At 43.6% G+C, this 17,203-nt stretch overlaps 1 protein-coding gene across 7 annotated transcripts in view; it reads right to left on the minus strand.

The window, feature by feature from the left end:
• CELF2 (CUGBP Elav-like family member 2) overlaps nucleotides 1-17,203 on the minus strand; it is a 485,873-nt gene that overhangs the window by 13,891 nt on the left and 454,779 nt on the right. For 2 of the 7 annotated variants that reach the window (XM_030217226.1, XM_030217222.1), the window contains 2 exons: nucleotides 11,023-11,202; nucleotides 4,414-4,557 (listed from right to left, as the gene is read on the minus strand). In XM_030217226.1, the coding sequence (XP_030073086.1) occupies nucleotides 4,414-4,557; nucleotides 11,023-11,202 (324 nt within the window). Of the gene's footprint in view, nucleotides 1-4,413; nucleotides 4,582-11,022; nucleotides 11,221-17,203 lie in introns of all 7 variants that reach the window. The other 5 variants (XM_030217224.1, XM_030217221.1, XM_030217223.1 and 2 more) reach the window with 3 other exon arrangements.

Raw genomic sequence — 17,203 nt, forward strand, 5'->3', positions numbered from 1 at the left:
ACACTAGAACAGAAGAAATAATGGTACTGCCAAAATCATCTCAGGTTTGGTCAATGTAAGGGGAATTTGCTGCTGACCATGAAAGCAGATAATGAAGAGACACAACTTTGGTTGCTGGGAAGATGCTTTTTTGCAAAGTAGGATAACCTTACTGACCTTACTTATGATAAGCAAATATGTTATGAAGAACTTTGCTTCTGTAAGATAGAATTTATTAGAATACTAGTTAAAAAAGGCCAGTTTCTGACACAAATGAAGCGGGCGCTAGCAAGGTTTTCCTCGGAGTGTGTATGTTTGAGAGAGTGTATGTGAGAGTGACTGTGTGTGTGAGAGAGAGTGAATGTGCGAGTGTGTGTGTGTGAGAGAGAGAGTGAGTCTGGGTGCGAGTGTGTCTGTGAGAGAGAGAGAGTGTGTGTGTGTGTGTGTGTGTGAGAGAATGAGAGTGTGTGCAAGTGCGTATGTGAGACACAGTGTGAGAGAGAGTGTGTGTTTCACACAGATACAGTGTGTGCGAGAGAGTGTGTGTGAGACACAGACTCTCTCTGAGACTGAGTGTATGAGACCAAGAGAGTGTGTGAGTGACTGTGTGACACATAGAGAGTGAATGTGATACAGTGTGAGACACAGTGTGTGAGAGTGAGAAAGACATTGACTGTGCGAGAGAGAGTGTGTGAGAGAGAGAGTGTGTGTGTGTGACAGAGATACCTCCCCCCCTCTCTGGTGTCAGGCCCCCCTCCCTCCCTCTCTCTGGTGTCTGAGCGTTACTGTGCAGGACGCTGAGCTCTGGCTGTGCTTCAAGGAACTGACCAATCCAATTTAATAGAATGCACCTCCAACATTCTGAAGCTGAGAAACCTCGTGTGGTTGGTCACTTCTGCTTGTGACGAACCCGGAAGTACGTGATGTTAATTCAGCAGATGGATACAGAGAGCAGGAATGCCTCAGCCATGCAGTCAGCTTCAGAATGTTGGAGGTGCCTTTTATTATATAGGAAAGGAACTGGCCAATCCTATTTAATAGAATGCACCTCCAACATTCTGAAGCCGAGAAACCTCGTGTGGTTGGTCACTTCTGCTTGTGACGAACCCGGAAGTACGTGATGTCAATTCAGCAGATGGATACAGAGAGCAGGAATGCTTCAGCCATGCAGTCAGCTTCAGAATGGTGCGTTTTATTACATAGGATGCTGACTTTGTACTTCCAATACTAGCCTATGAGAGAAAAAGGTATAAAAGGAGAATCATGGGCAGAGGCACTCAGAGAACTAATGTCAGAGGTCACGTTTGTGTCCCAGTTGCTGTCTCATATGACAATTAATTAATTATATTACGAATTCTAATTGTAGTCCTGATTGGTAAGTGTAATAAACAATTACTGATTATTCTCATATTACTATAGCCTTCTGTGTCTTTCTGTCTCTCCACCTGGTGGCCTTAGGACCATAATCCCTGGACATTCCAGGTTACAGGTAACTAGTACCTTTATACCTGAGAGAGGGCAGAAAGATAAACAATACCAATGAGGCAGTATATGCAAATTAATCCCATGAATATTCATTGCAATAAACTATTCTGGGTATCTCTAATTCCAGTACAGTTACACTTATTAAATGCTTACTATAGTAACCATAGATGTACTATGAACAAACCATCAAAATCCTTTATTAATAAAACATATCTAATACATTTTTTTCCCTGAAATAAATAAAATTCCTCACTCTTCACACATTCTCTATCTCAATCAAACCTCAATCATACACATTCACTGTATTCCATATAACCCTCAATAAACCACTGCTCTTAATGTTATACAAATAATACAAATGGGCTGAAGCCTGCCATAACCAGCTTATCATGTAATGCACATGCTCTGACGTCTTAGACACCATTGACCAATCTGTCAATGGGACGGACAGCCTGGAGTTGCATCGCTAAATAGGATACAAGCTGATTAAGTCTGACCCCTGATGACGCCATAGTGCGAAATACAGGACTGTGTCAGGTTTCAGCAGAAGAACGTCACTGATTGGTGAAAGGTGAACAGGTTTATCTGTTTGAAGAATTTAGAGTTTCTTGATAAACAATGCGAGGAATGTGGAGAAATTTTTATATAATTGCTCATTGGAGATGTACAATGGGCTGGTACTTGCGGAAGTTAAAGAGCAACCGGAAGACAAATGCATGAGGGATAAGAAGAGTGATTGAAACGGAATAATAGAAATTATGGACAGTGTATAATGTGTTAATTTAGATGTATGAACATAAGTTCTAACACATGCGTGGAATACATGCGTGGGATAAGCATAAAGGAATCCTGTGCAGAAGGAATGGATCCTCAGGAGCTTAGTTGAGTGGTGGGAGGCAGGGCTGGTGGTTGGGAGGCGGGGATAGTGCTGGGCAGACTTATATGGTCTGTGCCAGAGCCGGTGGTGGGAGGCGGGACTGGTGGTTGGGAGGCAGGGATAGTGCTGGGCAGACTTATATGGTCTGTGCCAGAGCCGGTGGTGGGAGACGGGACTGGTGGTTGGGAGGCAGGGATAGTGCTGGGCAGACTTATACGGTCTCTGCCAGAGCCGGTGGTTGGGAGGCAGGGATAGTGCTGGGCAGGCTTATACGGTCTGTGCCAGAGCTGGTGGCGGGAGGTGGGGCTGGTGGTTGGGAGGCGGGGATAGTGCTGGGCAGACATATAAGGTCTGTGCCAGAGCCGGTGGTGGATATTCTGTTTTGCCTTTTCTATCTACATTGATGTGTTGATAGAAAAAGTACTTCAACCCATTTGTATTATTTGCAGGGCTTTTTTTTTGAGGGGGTACTGAGTACCAGCACCTTTTCCATTGTCTGCTAAAATTGACCCATGGACCTCAAAGCTTTAATGAAAGAACTCAGGCTCTACACAACAATTCTGCCTTGTCATAGATTCTGTGACTGGAGCAGGGGCGTAGCCAGACAGCAGATTTTGGGTGGGCCTAGTCAAGAAGTGGGTGGGCACCAAGTGTTCTCCCCCCCCCCCCCCCCAATGCAAAGAGGCCAGTATCAGCAGCTTAGGAAGCTTAGACTGCTTAAGTGGAAAGCAGTGTTTTCAGCACCATCAGGGGGAGGGTCTTCAGCTGGCAGAGCTTGGGATCCCCACTAGCTAGCACTAAATATGTGCTGCTGTTGGGTGGGCCTGAGCCCTAAGTGGATGGGCCCCGGCCCACCCAGGCCCACCTGTGGCTACGCCACTGGACTGGAGGCCTGGCTATTGTGGGTGGGTTCCTCAGTGATTACCCCCACCCTTGAAGGGTGGCCTGGCATTTGAGTACCGGCACCCTTTCTGCTAGAAAAGATGCGCTGATTATTTGTAAAGAGCAGTGGCCTATTGAGGGTTATATGGAATACAGTGAAGGTGTATGATTGAGGTTTGATTGCGAAGAGATAGTGTGGAGAGTGAGGAACTGTATTTATTTTAGGAGAAAAACTGTATTGGATATATGTTTGATTAATACAGGATTTCGATGAATGTCCATTGTGGATATTCTGACAACCTGACTGCTGGGGTTCCCCCAGGACAGGTTTGGGAATCACTGCCCTAAAAGATTACTATTTGCCATAGGATTGCACAGTACAGGGGTAACTTCATTTTATTCTTGCAACATATTAAATATTGATAACGCAGCTTAACTATTCTTCAGAGTGAAGGGGGAGTAATGCATCTATAAACAGTTTTTGCAACATGGATCAAGCAACGACATATAGCCAACAGAATGGATTTCCAGACATGCACATAAACAATACAGGATAATTAAGTATTCGTAATGCAGGCATATACTGGCAGAGTAAATGGCATTCTGCTCATACAGGCTGTGCCTGGGTTCATTTATTTTGCCACATCTGGTTGTCAGGCTCCTGAATGTGCCTCCCACCCTCTCTTTGGTCCATTGTCTGACTCCCTTTTTGCTGAGTAAACAATTAAAGCCTACTTCTACAGAGAGAGGCATGCTTATCTTACATATACACCAAAAGAAAGGCTCACCAAGGGCGCTGGCTCCAGCAAAGAGCCTTCTCCTGGGTAATCCGAAAAAGTAAATGCATTTACTTTTTCGGATTACACAGGAGAAGGCTCTTTGCTGGAGCCAGCTCCCTTGGCGATCTTTCGCGCTATAGCGGAATCTATGCAAGTTATCTTGATTGTCCTTAAGACATCTGCGCCTCGGCATCTGTACGCCATTATACGATTTGACCCCTGAGGCAGGCGCCTTGCTGGCGCCGAAACACGGCCCGTGTCGGGTCTTTGGCTAATAAAGCACTCCTGTTGTTCTAGTCTTGAAGGCCCAGTGTTGCATTTTCCTTTTGGTTTCTCTGACTGTATACTGTATTACCCTCTCTGTCTGTATTATCTTACATATACATAAATTTATATATTAAACTTACATACCAAAGCACTTGCTCAGATTGGTCTGTTTGTCAATGAAAACTTTAGCAGAAATGACGTTTCCAAAAGGTATGAACATCTGCAGAATATCCTGGTCACCGAATTCCTGTGGGAGGTGGTAAATAAAGAGGTTGGCACCCTCCGGGCCTTTGGAGGAAAGAAAAAACAGGCCTGAAATTACTATAGTCAGTGTAAAGTTTCACACACGGCTAAAAATGATACATACTGGTGTAGCTTACTAGGGAGACAAGCTGAAGATGTTTAGGACTGAGCAGAATACACAGGACAAATTTTCCTATCTCAGCGACATTCAACTCTGGCTCCGAATTATTTGGCTGACATTTTCATCTGCATGTGTAATTACTGGCAGACAGAACTGGAGGAGAGGACGGAAAGGCTTTTCAGGATGCAATTAGTGACAGCTTCCAAAAGGTATCAGGGCTGGAAGCAAGAAGCTGGCATCTTGTTTGTGCTCATGGTTGAGGATCAGAGGGATCTAAAAGAAAGCAGGTGAATGCTCCTTAATACAAGAGTGAGAATTAGATCTCCCGGGCGGGGGGGGGACACTCCAGATATCCGTGGAGAAGTGGCCTAATGGATCATGCCGCGGGTTATGGACCTGGGGAACTGGATTTGATTCTCACCGCTGCCTGATGGTCGGCAGTGGGTTGAGATCCTGGGAAACCACAATTCCCTCTGCAGCTCCGTGTGACCCTGGGCAAGTCACTTAACCCTCCAGTGCCCCAGGTACAATATAAAAACAAAGACTGTGAGCTCATTAGGGACAGAGCAAAGAAGCTGGATTAGAAACTGGACAGTCGCCTCGGGGATCACGTGTGGTATAGCAAGCGCTGAAAATAAATTTAAAAAAAAGTTTCTCTTTCTGCTTGTTCTGAGAAATGGCTGCTGAATCGCAACTTCTGTACTGCGTTGTGGGATGTTGATAAGAATGGACACATTTTGGGGTAAATTCTATATAGGTTACCAAACGTTGTGAGCCAAAAAACTGGGCTCTAAACTAGTGTTCTATAACAGCAGAGTTGCATGCCAAATCCGTTACAGAATACTAGCACCAGTCCGCATTTCTGTGCCAAAGGTTAGGCGTGACCACTTATGCCATGTCTATGCTGGTGCCTAAAAAGCATCAGCTGAGCATCTGAATACAACTAACATATGAACATTAAGCGTTGCCATACTGGGACAGACCAAAGGTCCATCAAACCCTGTATCCTGTTTCCAACGGTGGCCAATCCAGGTCACAAGTACCTGGCAAGATCCCAGAACAGCAGAACAGATTTAAGCTTCTTATCCTAGAAATAGGCAGTGGATTTTCCCAGGTTCATCTTAATAACGGCTTATGGACTTTTCTTTTAGGAAATTATTCAAACCTTTTTTTATACCCTGCTAAGCTAACACCTTTTACCAAATTCTCTGTAAAAAATAAATTTCAGAGTTTAATTTCTCATAGAGTGAAGGAGTGTGGTAGCCGTGTTAGTCCACTCTTAAGGTTATCAATAGAAATCAAACAAAATAAAACATGGATAAGATGATACCTTTTTTATTGGACATAACTTAATACGTTTCTTGATTAGCTTTCGAAGGTTGCCCTTCTTCGTCAGATCAGAAATAAGCAAATGTGCTAGCTGACAGTGTATATAAGTGAAAACATTCAAGCATTACTATGACAGTCTGACAGGGTGGGAGGATGGGGGTGGGTCGGAGGTATGCATGGGGACATCAAAGCATATCATTGATATTCTAACAGGATGGGTGTGGGTAGGTGAGGGGAGGGTGATCAACAGTGAAGAAATATTTCCTCCGAATCACTTTAAATTTACTACTCAGTAGCTTCTTTGCATTTCCCCTAGTATTTTTGGAAAGTGAAAAACAAGCAATTCACATCTACCTGTTCCACTGCACTCTGTATTTTATAAACCTCTATCATATCTCCCTAAAGGAAAAGTCCATAGACCACTATTAAATTGGACTTGGGGAAAATCCACTATTTCTGGAATAAGCAGTATAAAATGTTTAGTACTTTTTGGGGATCTTGACGGGTTATTTGTGACTTGGATTGGCCACTGTTAGAAACAGGATGCTGGGCTTGACGGACCTTTGGTCTATCCCAGTATGGCAATACTTATGTACTTATAAAAGGTAGCCAATAACTCACTCACCAATACTGTGCCATAGGGTCCTCTGTCAATTTGGGGTTTTTTTTGTGTAACATGTCCCCTCTGGATATTAGACAGCTGCAGTACCGAGTCTACTACAATCAACATGGACTTCTACTTATGTTGGAACATAAAAATCAGAGGAATAATTTAATAAAATTCAATGACCCCCGCCCCCCCCCCCCCCCATATATGAATGTACCAAAAAGGGAAAAATTTAGGTTTTAATAGGAAATTCACCATTGTCATGATTATGGCTGCTCTCTTTCAGATAACCTGGTGCATCCAGTCCTCGTGGCTACCAAAATGTCTGGAGTGGAGGCGTAGCCTAATGGTTAGTGCTGCAGGTCTTGATCCTGGCGACCTGGGTTCAAGTCACTTAACCCTCCATTGCCCCAGGTACAAAAACTTAGATTGTGAGCCCTATAGGGACAGAGAAAGTACCTGCATATAACGTGTACAGTGTTGCACAAGTCTAGTAGCACTATAGAAATTAGTAGTGGTTTTCAGGATGCTCAACATATGCAAATCAAACCAAGTTATGAAACCAAAGATATACAAATATAACTTATGTATACTCAGTGTGAATACCATAACAGCCAGAGATATATTGGATGTGGTGGGTGGGCGAGAAGACGAAATCACAAGGACCAATGTTGATAATCACCACATTTTTATCTATTTAAACTTTCTACTACACGTTGCTATACGCAAGGTCTTGTAAGCATAGTAATGGAGGAATAATCCAAAAAGATTGGTCCTAGTTCCGACTCTTTTTAACAGTTTTTGTGAGTGATACTGGAGAAGGACTGCCTGAAAAAGTTCGACTCTTTGTGGAAGATATCAAAATCTGCATTAGGGTAGATACCCCCGAGGTCGTAGACAGAATGAAGAAGAGGGGCTCCAGCAAACCTTGAATTTCACAATTAAGATTTAATGTCACAAAATGCAGTTATGCACCTGGGCTGCAAAAACCCAAGGGATTGGTTCAGAATAGGGGGGTAAAGTATTTCTATGCATGAAAGAAGAGTGAGACTTGGGGGTGATCATATCTACTGATCTGAAAAATTGACCATACAGGTAGAAAACACATTTCAGAGGAGACAGACATTAAAATTCCTCCATATAAAAATGTACAGGAGGAGAGTTTCTTTCAAGTGAAAGAAAGCTTGCAAATGAGGGGGCACGGGAAAAAGGTGAAAGGAGTTATACTCGGAAGTAATCATGGGAAATACTTCTTTATGGAAAGGGTGGTGGATGTGTGGAACGGCCTCCTGGAGAAGGTGGTGGAAACCAAGACTGTATCTGAGTTCAAGAAAGCAGGGGACCAACAAATATGATCTCTAAGGGAGAGGAAGAGATGGCCAACGGTACAGGACCTCTAAAAGAGAGGACCGATATAGTACACGGGCAGACTGGATAGGCCATACCATTTCTGGTTCTGCGATCTTGGTGCACCACAAACTCTTTACCCAATGAAAGAAAGAATAAGGCTCTAAGATCAGGAATTTGCCGTAGCTGTGAATGTCTCAAGCTCTTGGGTTACAGAAAGAATTTGCAAAGAGGAGGCTACCTTAAGCATAAGCAGCAAATTCCCATGAAAAACATGCAAATATTTGACCAAGTACCTCATGAAAGACTCCAGAGAAAATTGGAAAGTCATGGGATAGGAGGTAGTGTCCTATTGTGGATTAAATCCTGGTTAAAAGATAGAAAATAGTACGGTTAAATGGTCAGTATTCTCTATGGAGAAGGGTAGATAGTGGTGTTCCCCAGGGGTCTGTGCTGGGACTTTCTTTTTAACATATTTATAAATTATCTAGAGATGGGAGTAACTAGTAAGATAATTAACTTTGTGTCGTCAGCAAATTTAATTTGTTAAGTTGTTAAATCACGAGAGGACTGTGAAAAATTACAAGAGGACCTTATGAGACTGGGCATCTAAATGGCAGATGACGTTTAATGTAAGTGCAAAGTGATGCATGTGGGAACAAAATACTTCCTGACATTTTTCTTGAGTCTGCCCCCCTTCAATGAGATTGAAGGAGGGCAGACAAGAAAACTGTCAGGAAGTATTTTTTCACCGAGAGAGTGGTGGATACTTGGAATGCCCTCCCGCGGGAGGTGGTGATGAAAACGGTAACGGAATTCAAAAATGCGTGGGATAAACATAAAGGAATCCTGTTCAGAAGTGATGGATCCACAGAAGCTTAGCGGAGATTGGGTGGCAGAGCCGGTGGTGGGAGGCAGGGCTAGTGCTGGGCAGACTTCTACGGTCTATGCCCTGAAAATGGCAGATAATGGCAGATACAAATCAAAGTCAGGTATACACATAAAGCAGCACATATGAGTTTATCTTGTAGGGCAGACTGGATGGACCGTACAGGTCTTTCTCTGCCGTCATCTACTATGTTACTAAATTATAGCTACGTAATGCAAGGTTCCACATTAGGAGTCACCGACCAGGAAAGGGATCTAGGTGTCGTCGTTGATGATATGTTGAAACCCTCTATTAGTGTTCGGCTGTGGCTAAGAAAGCAAATAGAATGTTAGGTATTATTAGGAAAGGAATGGAAAACAAAAATGAGGACGTTATAATGCCTTTGTTATCGTTCCATGGTGTGACCACACCTCAATCTTTGAGTTCTGAGCATCAGCGTTTGCTTGTAATTCTTGCACTACACCATGTACTTTTCGAATTCACAAAGTTGGGTATTTATTCTATCAGAGGTCCCATCGAATGGAACAGTGTCACTGCAGCTTAAATGTGAAACCAGTAAATCAGCATTTTGGAAACATTTGAAAGACTTTTTGTTGTTTTAAGGCCTTTTACAATTCTGATTGATGATGTATTGATCTGTTTTTGAGTTCTTTCGTTATCTGTCTTTGTTTATTGTATTTTTAGGAATGTTTTACTGTGACCTGCCCTGGATAAGGGAGGGTTAAAAAAAATAAATCCAAATTCATTGTTCTGACCCTTTGATGTAAACTCTTTTTTTTTTTTTGCAGGAGTCAAGGAGAGACAAGAAGAGGAAACACGAAAAATAAATTGTATTTCTTGATGGGAATGGAAAAAAATGACAGATAGGCGAAAGGGAAAATATAAGCCCAATGTGGAGGAATGGTTACAATTAGAAGAGATAGTGGGGGGGGGGGGGGGGGGGGGGGGGGGGGGGGGGAGGGAAGGGGGGGAGGAGGGGCGGTTGGGGAACAATGGGGAAGGGAAAAATAAAGGAATGTTAACAATGCTTGCTGTTGCAGATGTTCTATGTACAGGAATATTGTTTTCTATTGTTATATCTTGTTGGAATATCAATAAAAAGCTTTACAAAAAACAAAAAAGAAGAGGAAACACGATTGGTTCTCAGGCACCAGTTATGGGTGTCTGTGATGGACATGGTCCTTTGCAGTGGGTACACTTCTTAAAGCCTCTGGGAGGTTTCTGCTGGGATATGTTGGGAAAATTAGCCACAGTGAAATCAAATCATTTGATTGTGACAATAATCACTTTGCCAGCTGCCTGAGGTTCAAGAGGTTCTAGTGGGTCATGGAAAACAGAATTGCTATGGTAAGGTTCCTCACGGAAAATATTACTCGATACCAAGGTAATCCTCAGGGACAACATACTCCTCTCATTGAATCTTCTTTAAGAATTCTAGATGTCTTCATTGACTCAACATTGTCTTTTGATGCTCATATTAATTTATTAACTAGGGAAGTGTTTGGGAAACTTCACAATTGCGGAGAATTAGCAAATATTTTTATTTGATCATTTTAGGATTATTATTCAAGCATTTGTCTTTCTATAGATTGATTATTGTAATTTATGACATGTTGGTGGTTCTAAAACTGGGAAAAGAAGTCTGTAAACTTTATAAATTACAGCAATTAGGTTGCTTTGCTGGGCTCTCAGATTTAACCAGGTAACAGACTACTTTTTCAGCAGGTCTGTTGGATAAGTGCAGAGAAAGAGACCAGAGTCAAAGATGACCCCAAGATTACGAACTGACGAGAAAGGGAGGGGGAGAATGTTAACCACAGAAATAGAAAATGGAGGCGGAGGAGGCGGACACATGGATTTAGGGAGGAAGATGATAAGTTCAGTCACTGTGTACGATAATTTAATCAAATTGGCATGGGGGCAAGCACATTAAAAAGGGCTAGAAATCTTTTTTGGAGGTCCAGATGCACTCGATAGAATTGGAACGTCATCAGAGGTGGGACACCTCAGATGTTTTGTGGCAATTAATGCAATGTAGGAACGAACTCCACCTCTTGCAAGTAGAGCAGGCTGATTATATGTTGAAGCAAAACGTTTGTTGAACATGGCAATAAAATCTGGGAAAATGTTGGTAAAGCTTTAAATACGTGGACAGAGAGCTAAAGGTTCACTGCCTGCTGGAATTTGCTGGAGTGTAAGACGATTTTTGCCTCTTACCTTCTTTCTGGCTGCCTGCGGCACTCTGCTGCTGTAGCAGGCTCTGGCTGTACAGTGTTGGCATGGCTGCGGCAGCGTACTGCTGAATTCCTGAGTAGGCCTGGGTTAGGGCATCCATCGTACCAGCCGTACCGTTCGTCAAGCCTGTCGCGCCCAGTCCTCCGTTCAGGGCTGCCATACCTGAGAGCATTTGAGCAACTTTACAAAAAACCCAACAACAGAGAAAAGAAATTGCACCTGTTCATTAGTGCTTACACAATAAAGCGTTATTTCACACCGACACCAACTGTGTTGCATGCAGCTCAGCACTCCACCGGATGGGAAACTTGGACAGGAAAGCACATTCCATCACGTCAGCCCGATAATGTATACAACCAAACCTACAACATGCAAACTCCCATGGGCAAGCATGATGATTTTACAGCTCTGAAATGCAACACTGCTTTCTAGAATTTTGGGGTGCGAAAAAATTAAGGGGCCATTTTACTAAGCTGCGGTGAAAAAAAGGGCTCCTGCGCTGGCAGGGGGGTTAAAAAAAAAAAGCCCCCAGCACATATGGCCATGTGTGTCATGTAATAGGGAGCCTCCTACCGCCATCCATTGAGGTTGCGATAAGGGCTCCCACACTAACCCGGCAGTAAACGGACAGCACGCTGCGATGCCCGACTGCCGCCGGGTTACTACCGCCCAAGCCATTTCTGGGAATTTTCTTTTCCACCCCAGATATGGCGCTCGCTTGGGGCGGGACTTACCACCGGCAGGCGTGTTGGGCTGGCGGCAGTCCAGAAAGAGCGATCGGTAAAGTTGCGTTGGGCTTACTGTCGCTCTGTAAAAGAGCCCCTAAGGGATTCTTTAACAATTTCTGGCCACAAGGGGGGGGGGGGGGGAGGGGGGGGGAGACAGGTCTAAAACCCACAGTAAAGGATAGTCCTGTTTCATTAACTTTTATTTTCTAAAATCTACAATGACACTCCAGAAGCTACAGATTTGAAAAACCTAAAGATGTTTTAATAGTACAAGAACCAGAAATATCTAACACCGTGAGCAGTAAAGCTAAGGTTTTTGGCGTTTGTGACATTTACTGGTACTGATGAAACTGAGCGATACACAAGCACACGTGATACTGAGACACAAGTGCCAAGTCAATGATATGGAACAGCACGAGAGGCAGAAATGTTCAAAACAAGTGTTAATAGTACTGAAAAACTGACACACACACACAACTGCCCACTCACTAGGACATTCAATAAACAAGTTCTAAAGATATTCAACATAAAAGTGTTGACAAGAAGGATTAAAAGGAACACTTATCAGTGAGAGGAATGCGTTTTATCTGCTCTTCATGTAAGGGGCTTTGCTACCGTAACACAGTACACTTTTGGCTGTGTTCCAGCTGTGCATTTGGTAGACTTAAGGTGCTGGCACTGTTTCAGGAATTACTGCTGAAAGTTGATGGGTTCCAGTTTATTTTATTTTTTTTGCCTATGGCACTGGCTTTTCAGTCTTTACTCTTCTGTGCACATGACGCCCTGCATCTCTCACAGGCCGTCCCTGATTTCTATGCTTAGTACCTAAAAACTGGCACATCTACAAAATATGGGAGTAGAAGAGAGTAGTGTAGTGGTTAGAAAAGAGGGTGCTTCAAACCCTACTTCCCCCACCAATGTTCCCTTGTGACCCTGGGGCGAGAACTTAACCTTCACTGCTTTAGGTATAACTTCTGACAACACAGAGAGGGTCCGAAATACAGCAGAAAGCACCAGGAGCCTTTCGAAACGGGACACAGTTCTTTCTATTTAAAAGCAAATTGCCAAGGTGGACTCGACACGGGCTGTGTTTCGGGCGCACAGCAGCTACGTCAGGTGTCAAATATGATCTAGAATGAAATGAATGCTGTATGCATCAAACAAAAACCTTCTCTTCGTGAAAATGAAGCTGACAAATTCCATCCACTTTGAAAAGTGGTTATTTAGCGCTTTCAAAGCAAAAAAAAAAAAAAAAACAACAACCCGTCCCTTTGTAGTTCAAGTGTTTTTTTTTTCCAGCGCTGGTCTCCGGCGCCGCTGCCGCATTTCCTGCCCTCTCTTCCCCTCAACATTCGGCACGCTCGTTTTAGTGAAACTAAGCATGCCGGACATGACGTGAGAGGAAGAGAGAGCAGGGCAGGAAATGCGGCAGCGGCACCGGAGACCACTGCTGGAAAACATGCTTCTGCTGGCGAGAGTTGAGGACTCCCACCAACGAATGTATATACTGCAGCAGTGGGTGGGGGGGGGGGGGGGGGGCCAGCAGGGCAGTGGTGGTGGTTGGGGTGGCAGGGAGACGGACCAAAATGTGCCCCCTCACTTTGGGCTCTGGCCCCCTCCCACCTCGAGGTCTGGCTACACCCTTGCCTGAACCTCTTTTTGCCCAGCTGAAAACAAGGCATTTCATTTAATTTGTTTTTTTTTCCAGCATGACAAAATAAAACAAGCAAGCACGAACAGCTACAATTAGAACTGAACATCTTATCAAAAACTTTTAATATATCTATTCCCATGTTAGATGAAGCGACAAGCTGTAATTTTGCCCCTTTAAGGGCCTGATGCAGAAAGCCTCACAGTAGACCCGTCTTGGTGCACGGCTTTACTGCAAAATTAGCTATCTAAAAATACAGCATGCAAATTACCGCTGTGTTAAAATCATGACAGCTATTTGCAGCTCATTGCAAAACTGTCACCTTTCCCATCAGTGCCTGAGCAGCAATGGGCTCAGGCACTGACAGGAAGAGTGACTTTTTAAAAGAAAAAAAAAAGTTGTTGGCATTACTGACCGATCTGCCTCCCACCCTATATTAAAAATAAGAATTTCCCTGGTGTCTAGTGGCACCTCTCTGTCCCTCCATCCTGATTTAATATTGCCCTAGTGTCTTAGTAGCAGACCGCCTTCTTCCTTTCCCCTCCTAACACTTAAAAATACAAAGGATATCAAAAGATGTTGCCCTACATGGAAAAGACTAGACCAGACTGATGTAAAGGTATATAAAAAAAAAGTGCATCTGTATTGTTTGCTACCCAGTGCAGATATTCTAAGTACTGTGCTGCAGGGCAGCCCAGATGTATCGTGAAAATTCAGCTGGCTACAGAAGGAAGACAAGGCTGCAATTGCTGCCTATGGCAAAATTTCTCTCCTTTGCCACTTTCTGAACAGCAGAGGGAGTCAGTGAGCAGCCCATCTTACCAAGTCCTTTGCCAGCTTCTCCCTGAAGTCAAAACTATGCAGGGCCAATGAGTCTTGCTAGATGACTAGAGCTGGTGCAACAGTGGTGGGTACCCTAGGCAAACCTTCAGCCTTACACCTTCTTCAATTAACTTTCAGATCCTAGCCTGCAGCACCCCAAGATTTTAACAACCAACTCTTACAATCACGATGATCACACAAAAATCCTATAAAATGCAGGTTAGTAAATAAATATGTGTTAAAAAGTTCTTTACATGTATGTGACTTTCAGAACCTACTGTTTTGCTTTGACAGCAGCTGCTCTTTGCTGCCCCAGGCATCTGCCTAGTCTTCCCTAAGAGTTGGCCTGGCCCTGGAGACGGCAGTTCTTAGATGCTGCTCATTCCTGCTCTACCGGCTTTCTTCTGAATTGAGAATTCTGCCATCCAGAAGGGAAGGTCATGCCAAGAGGACATGGGCGGGGGAGGAAAGGTGGTGCTCGTGCTCAGGGACGTGGAAGGGAAGGAGAAATGCTACCAAAACATCCGAGGAGGAGGGTGGGGTAAAGGGAAAGTGGTGATGATGCCTGGATGCCTCAGCACCATCTGAAACTAAACATGACCAAGACTGAGCTTCTTATCTTTCCCCCTAACCAACCTCTCCTCCTCCCCATTCTCTATTTCTGTGGATAACACTCTCATCCTTCCTGTCTCATCAGCTCATAACCTTGGGGTCATCTTCGACTCCTCCCTCTCCTTCTCTGCACATATTCAGCAGACTGCTAAAACCTGTCGTTTCTTTCTCTATAATATCAGCAAAATGCGCCCTTTCCTTTCTGAGCACACCATCAGAACCCTCATCCACACTCTTATCACCTCTCGCTTAGACTATTGCAACTTGCTTCTCACAGGTCTCCCACTTAGCCATCTCTCTCCTCTTCAATCTGTTCAAAATTCTGCTGCACGACTAATATTCCGCCAGTGTCGTTATGCTCATATTAGCCCTCTCCTCAAGTCACTTCACTGGCTTCCTATCCGTTTCCGCATACAGTTCAAACTCCTCTTATTGACCTATAAGTGCATTCACTCTGCAGCTCCTCAGTACCTCTCCACTCTCATCTCTCCCTACATTCCTCTCCGGGAACTCCGTTCACTGGGTAAATCTTTCTTATCTGCACCCTTCTCCTCCACTGCTAACTCCGGACTCCGTTCCTTTTATCTTGTTGCACCATATGCCTGGAATAGACTTCCTGAGCTGGTACGTCAAGCTCCATCTCTGGCCGTCTTCAAATCTAAGCTAAAAGCCCACCTTTTTGATGCTGCTTTTAACTCCTAACCCTTATTCACTTGTTCAGAACCCTTATTTTACCATCCTCACTTTAATATTCCCTTATCTCTTGTTTGTCATTTTTGTCTGTCCTAATTAGATAGTAAGCTCTGTCGAGCAGGGACTGTCTCTTCATGTTGAAGTATACAGCCCTGCGTACATCTAGTAGTGCTATAGAAATGATAAGTAGTAGTAGTCTTTGGACTCCGGAATCTTGTTACTCTTTGGGATTCTGGAATCTTGCTATTCTTTGAGATTCTGTATGGAATCTTGTTACTCTTTGGGATTCCGGAATCTTGCTACTCTTTGGGATTCCGGAATCTTGCTACTCTTTGTCCTTATCCCTTATCTGGCCTGTTTGTCTGTTCTGATTAGATTGTAAGCTCTGTCGAGCAGGGACTGTCTCTTCATGTTCAAGTGTACAGAGCTGCGTACGTCTAGTAGCGCTATAGAAATAAGTAGTAGTAGTAGATGCAGGAGTATGGCTGGGGGTGGTGGGGGGGGGGAGGGAGGGTGGAGGCACTCCTTTACAGTCCTATGCATTGCACACTGTTGTGACCCAGACACTGACCATTCCTCATCATCATACATTGCTTTTGCTTATCATATCTAAGACCTTTGTTTAATCTTATCTTTGAAAGACAACCAAAATTTTATACTTAGCAGTAATTAACTAGTCTGGCCATTAAGCTGCTCCCAAATCTTCTGTTTAAAACAAGCAAATGTTTTTCCTTTCCTTTGTGCTCTAAACTGTTCCCAGATCAGTTGGGCAGTTCGTTTTCCTCAAGACCACTAAGAACTACATTATTGCGTGTTTGAATAAACTGTATGATTTTTCCCATGAAAACAACACAACCCCTAGATATGTGAAAGCCTTTCACATGACAACAACCCCTTCTATAAAGTCAAATTCCATAAACAAGTAAGCCATCTGATCAAAACAAGCCCCTTTATAAGGCTCTGGCCCCGGTGCCATCCTGTTAAGGCGGAACTGGTCCCAGCCTCATGCCCGATCCTCAATTAGATTACTTGCTAATTATTTTTTTGAATTATTATTATTATTTATTACCTTCGTATCCCACATTTTCCCGCATAGCAGTAGGCTCAATGTGGCTTACAGGTTCCGGAGAGGAGAGTACCAACTCCGGGAATATATACAGAGTGGAAAACAGAGTAACAGTAGGTGCAAGGAAGCTGATAAGGTTCCAGAAAAGAGAATACAACTCTGGGATGAATATATAGTAGCATATAGAGAGAAGTAATCCCAATGAGGCTGATAAGTCTCCAGGGATGGGACTACAGCTTCTAGTGAGTAATACAGAGTAGGATAAGGGTAGAAGTACACTTAATTATAACCGGGTGTGGTAAAATTCGTACAGTTTGAAGTAATAGGATTATGTGGAAGGGGTGCTGTTCATTTCTTAGTTCGATAAATGTGATGCATTGTTTATGAATTAGTTCGGGTCTGCTGGGTAGGCTTTCTGGAAGAGGCAAGTCTTGAGGTCCTTTCGAAATTTTAGATGGGTGTTCGCAGTTCTAATGTTTCTAGGTAAAGCGTTCCAGAGCTGGGTGCAAATGTAGGAAAAGCTGGATGCATATGTTGATTTGTATTATTATAACTAAAGGACCCAGTATTCCAAAGATGTAAATGGTCAGG

This window comes from Microcaecilia unicolor, chromosome 10 (assembly GCF_901765095.1).
Source record: "Microcaecilia unicolor chromosome 10, aMicUni1.1, whole genome shotgun sequence".
Taxonomy (NCBI): Eukaryota; Metazoa; Chordata; class Amphibia; order Gymnophiona; family Siphonopidae; genus Microcaecilia; species Microcaecilia unicolor.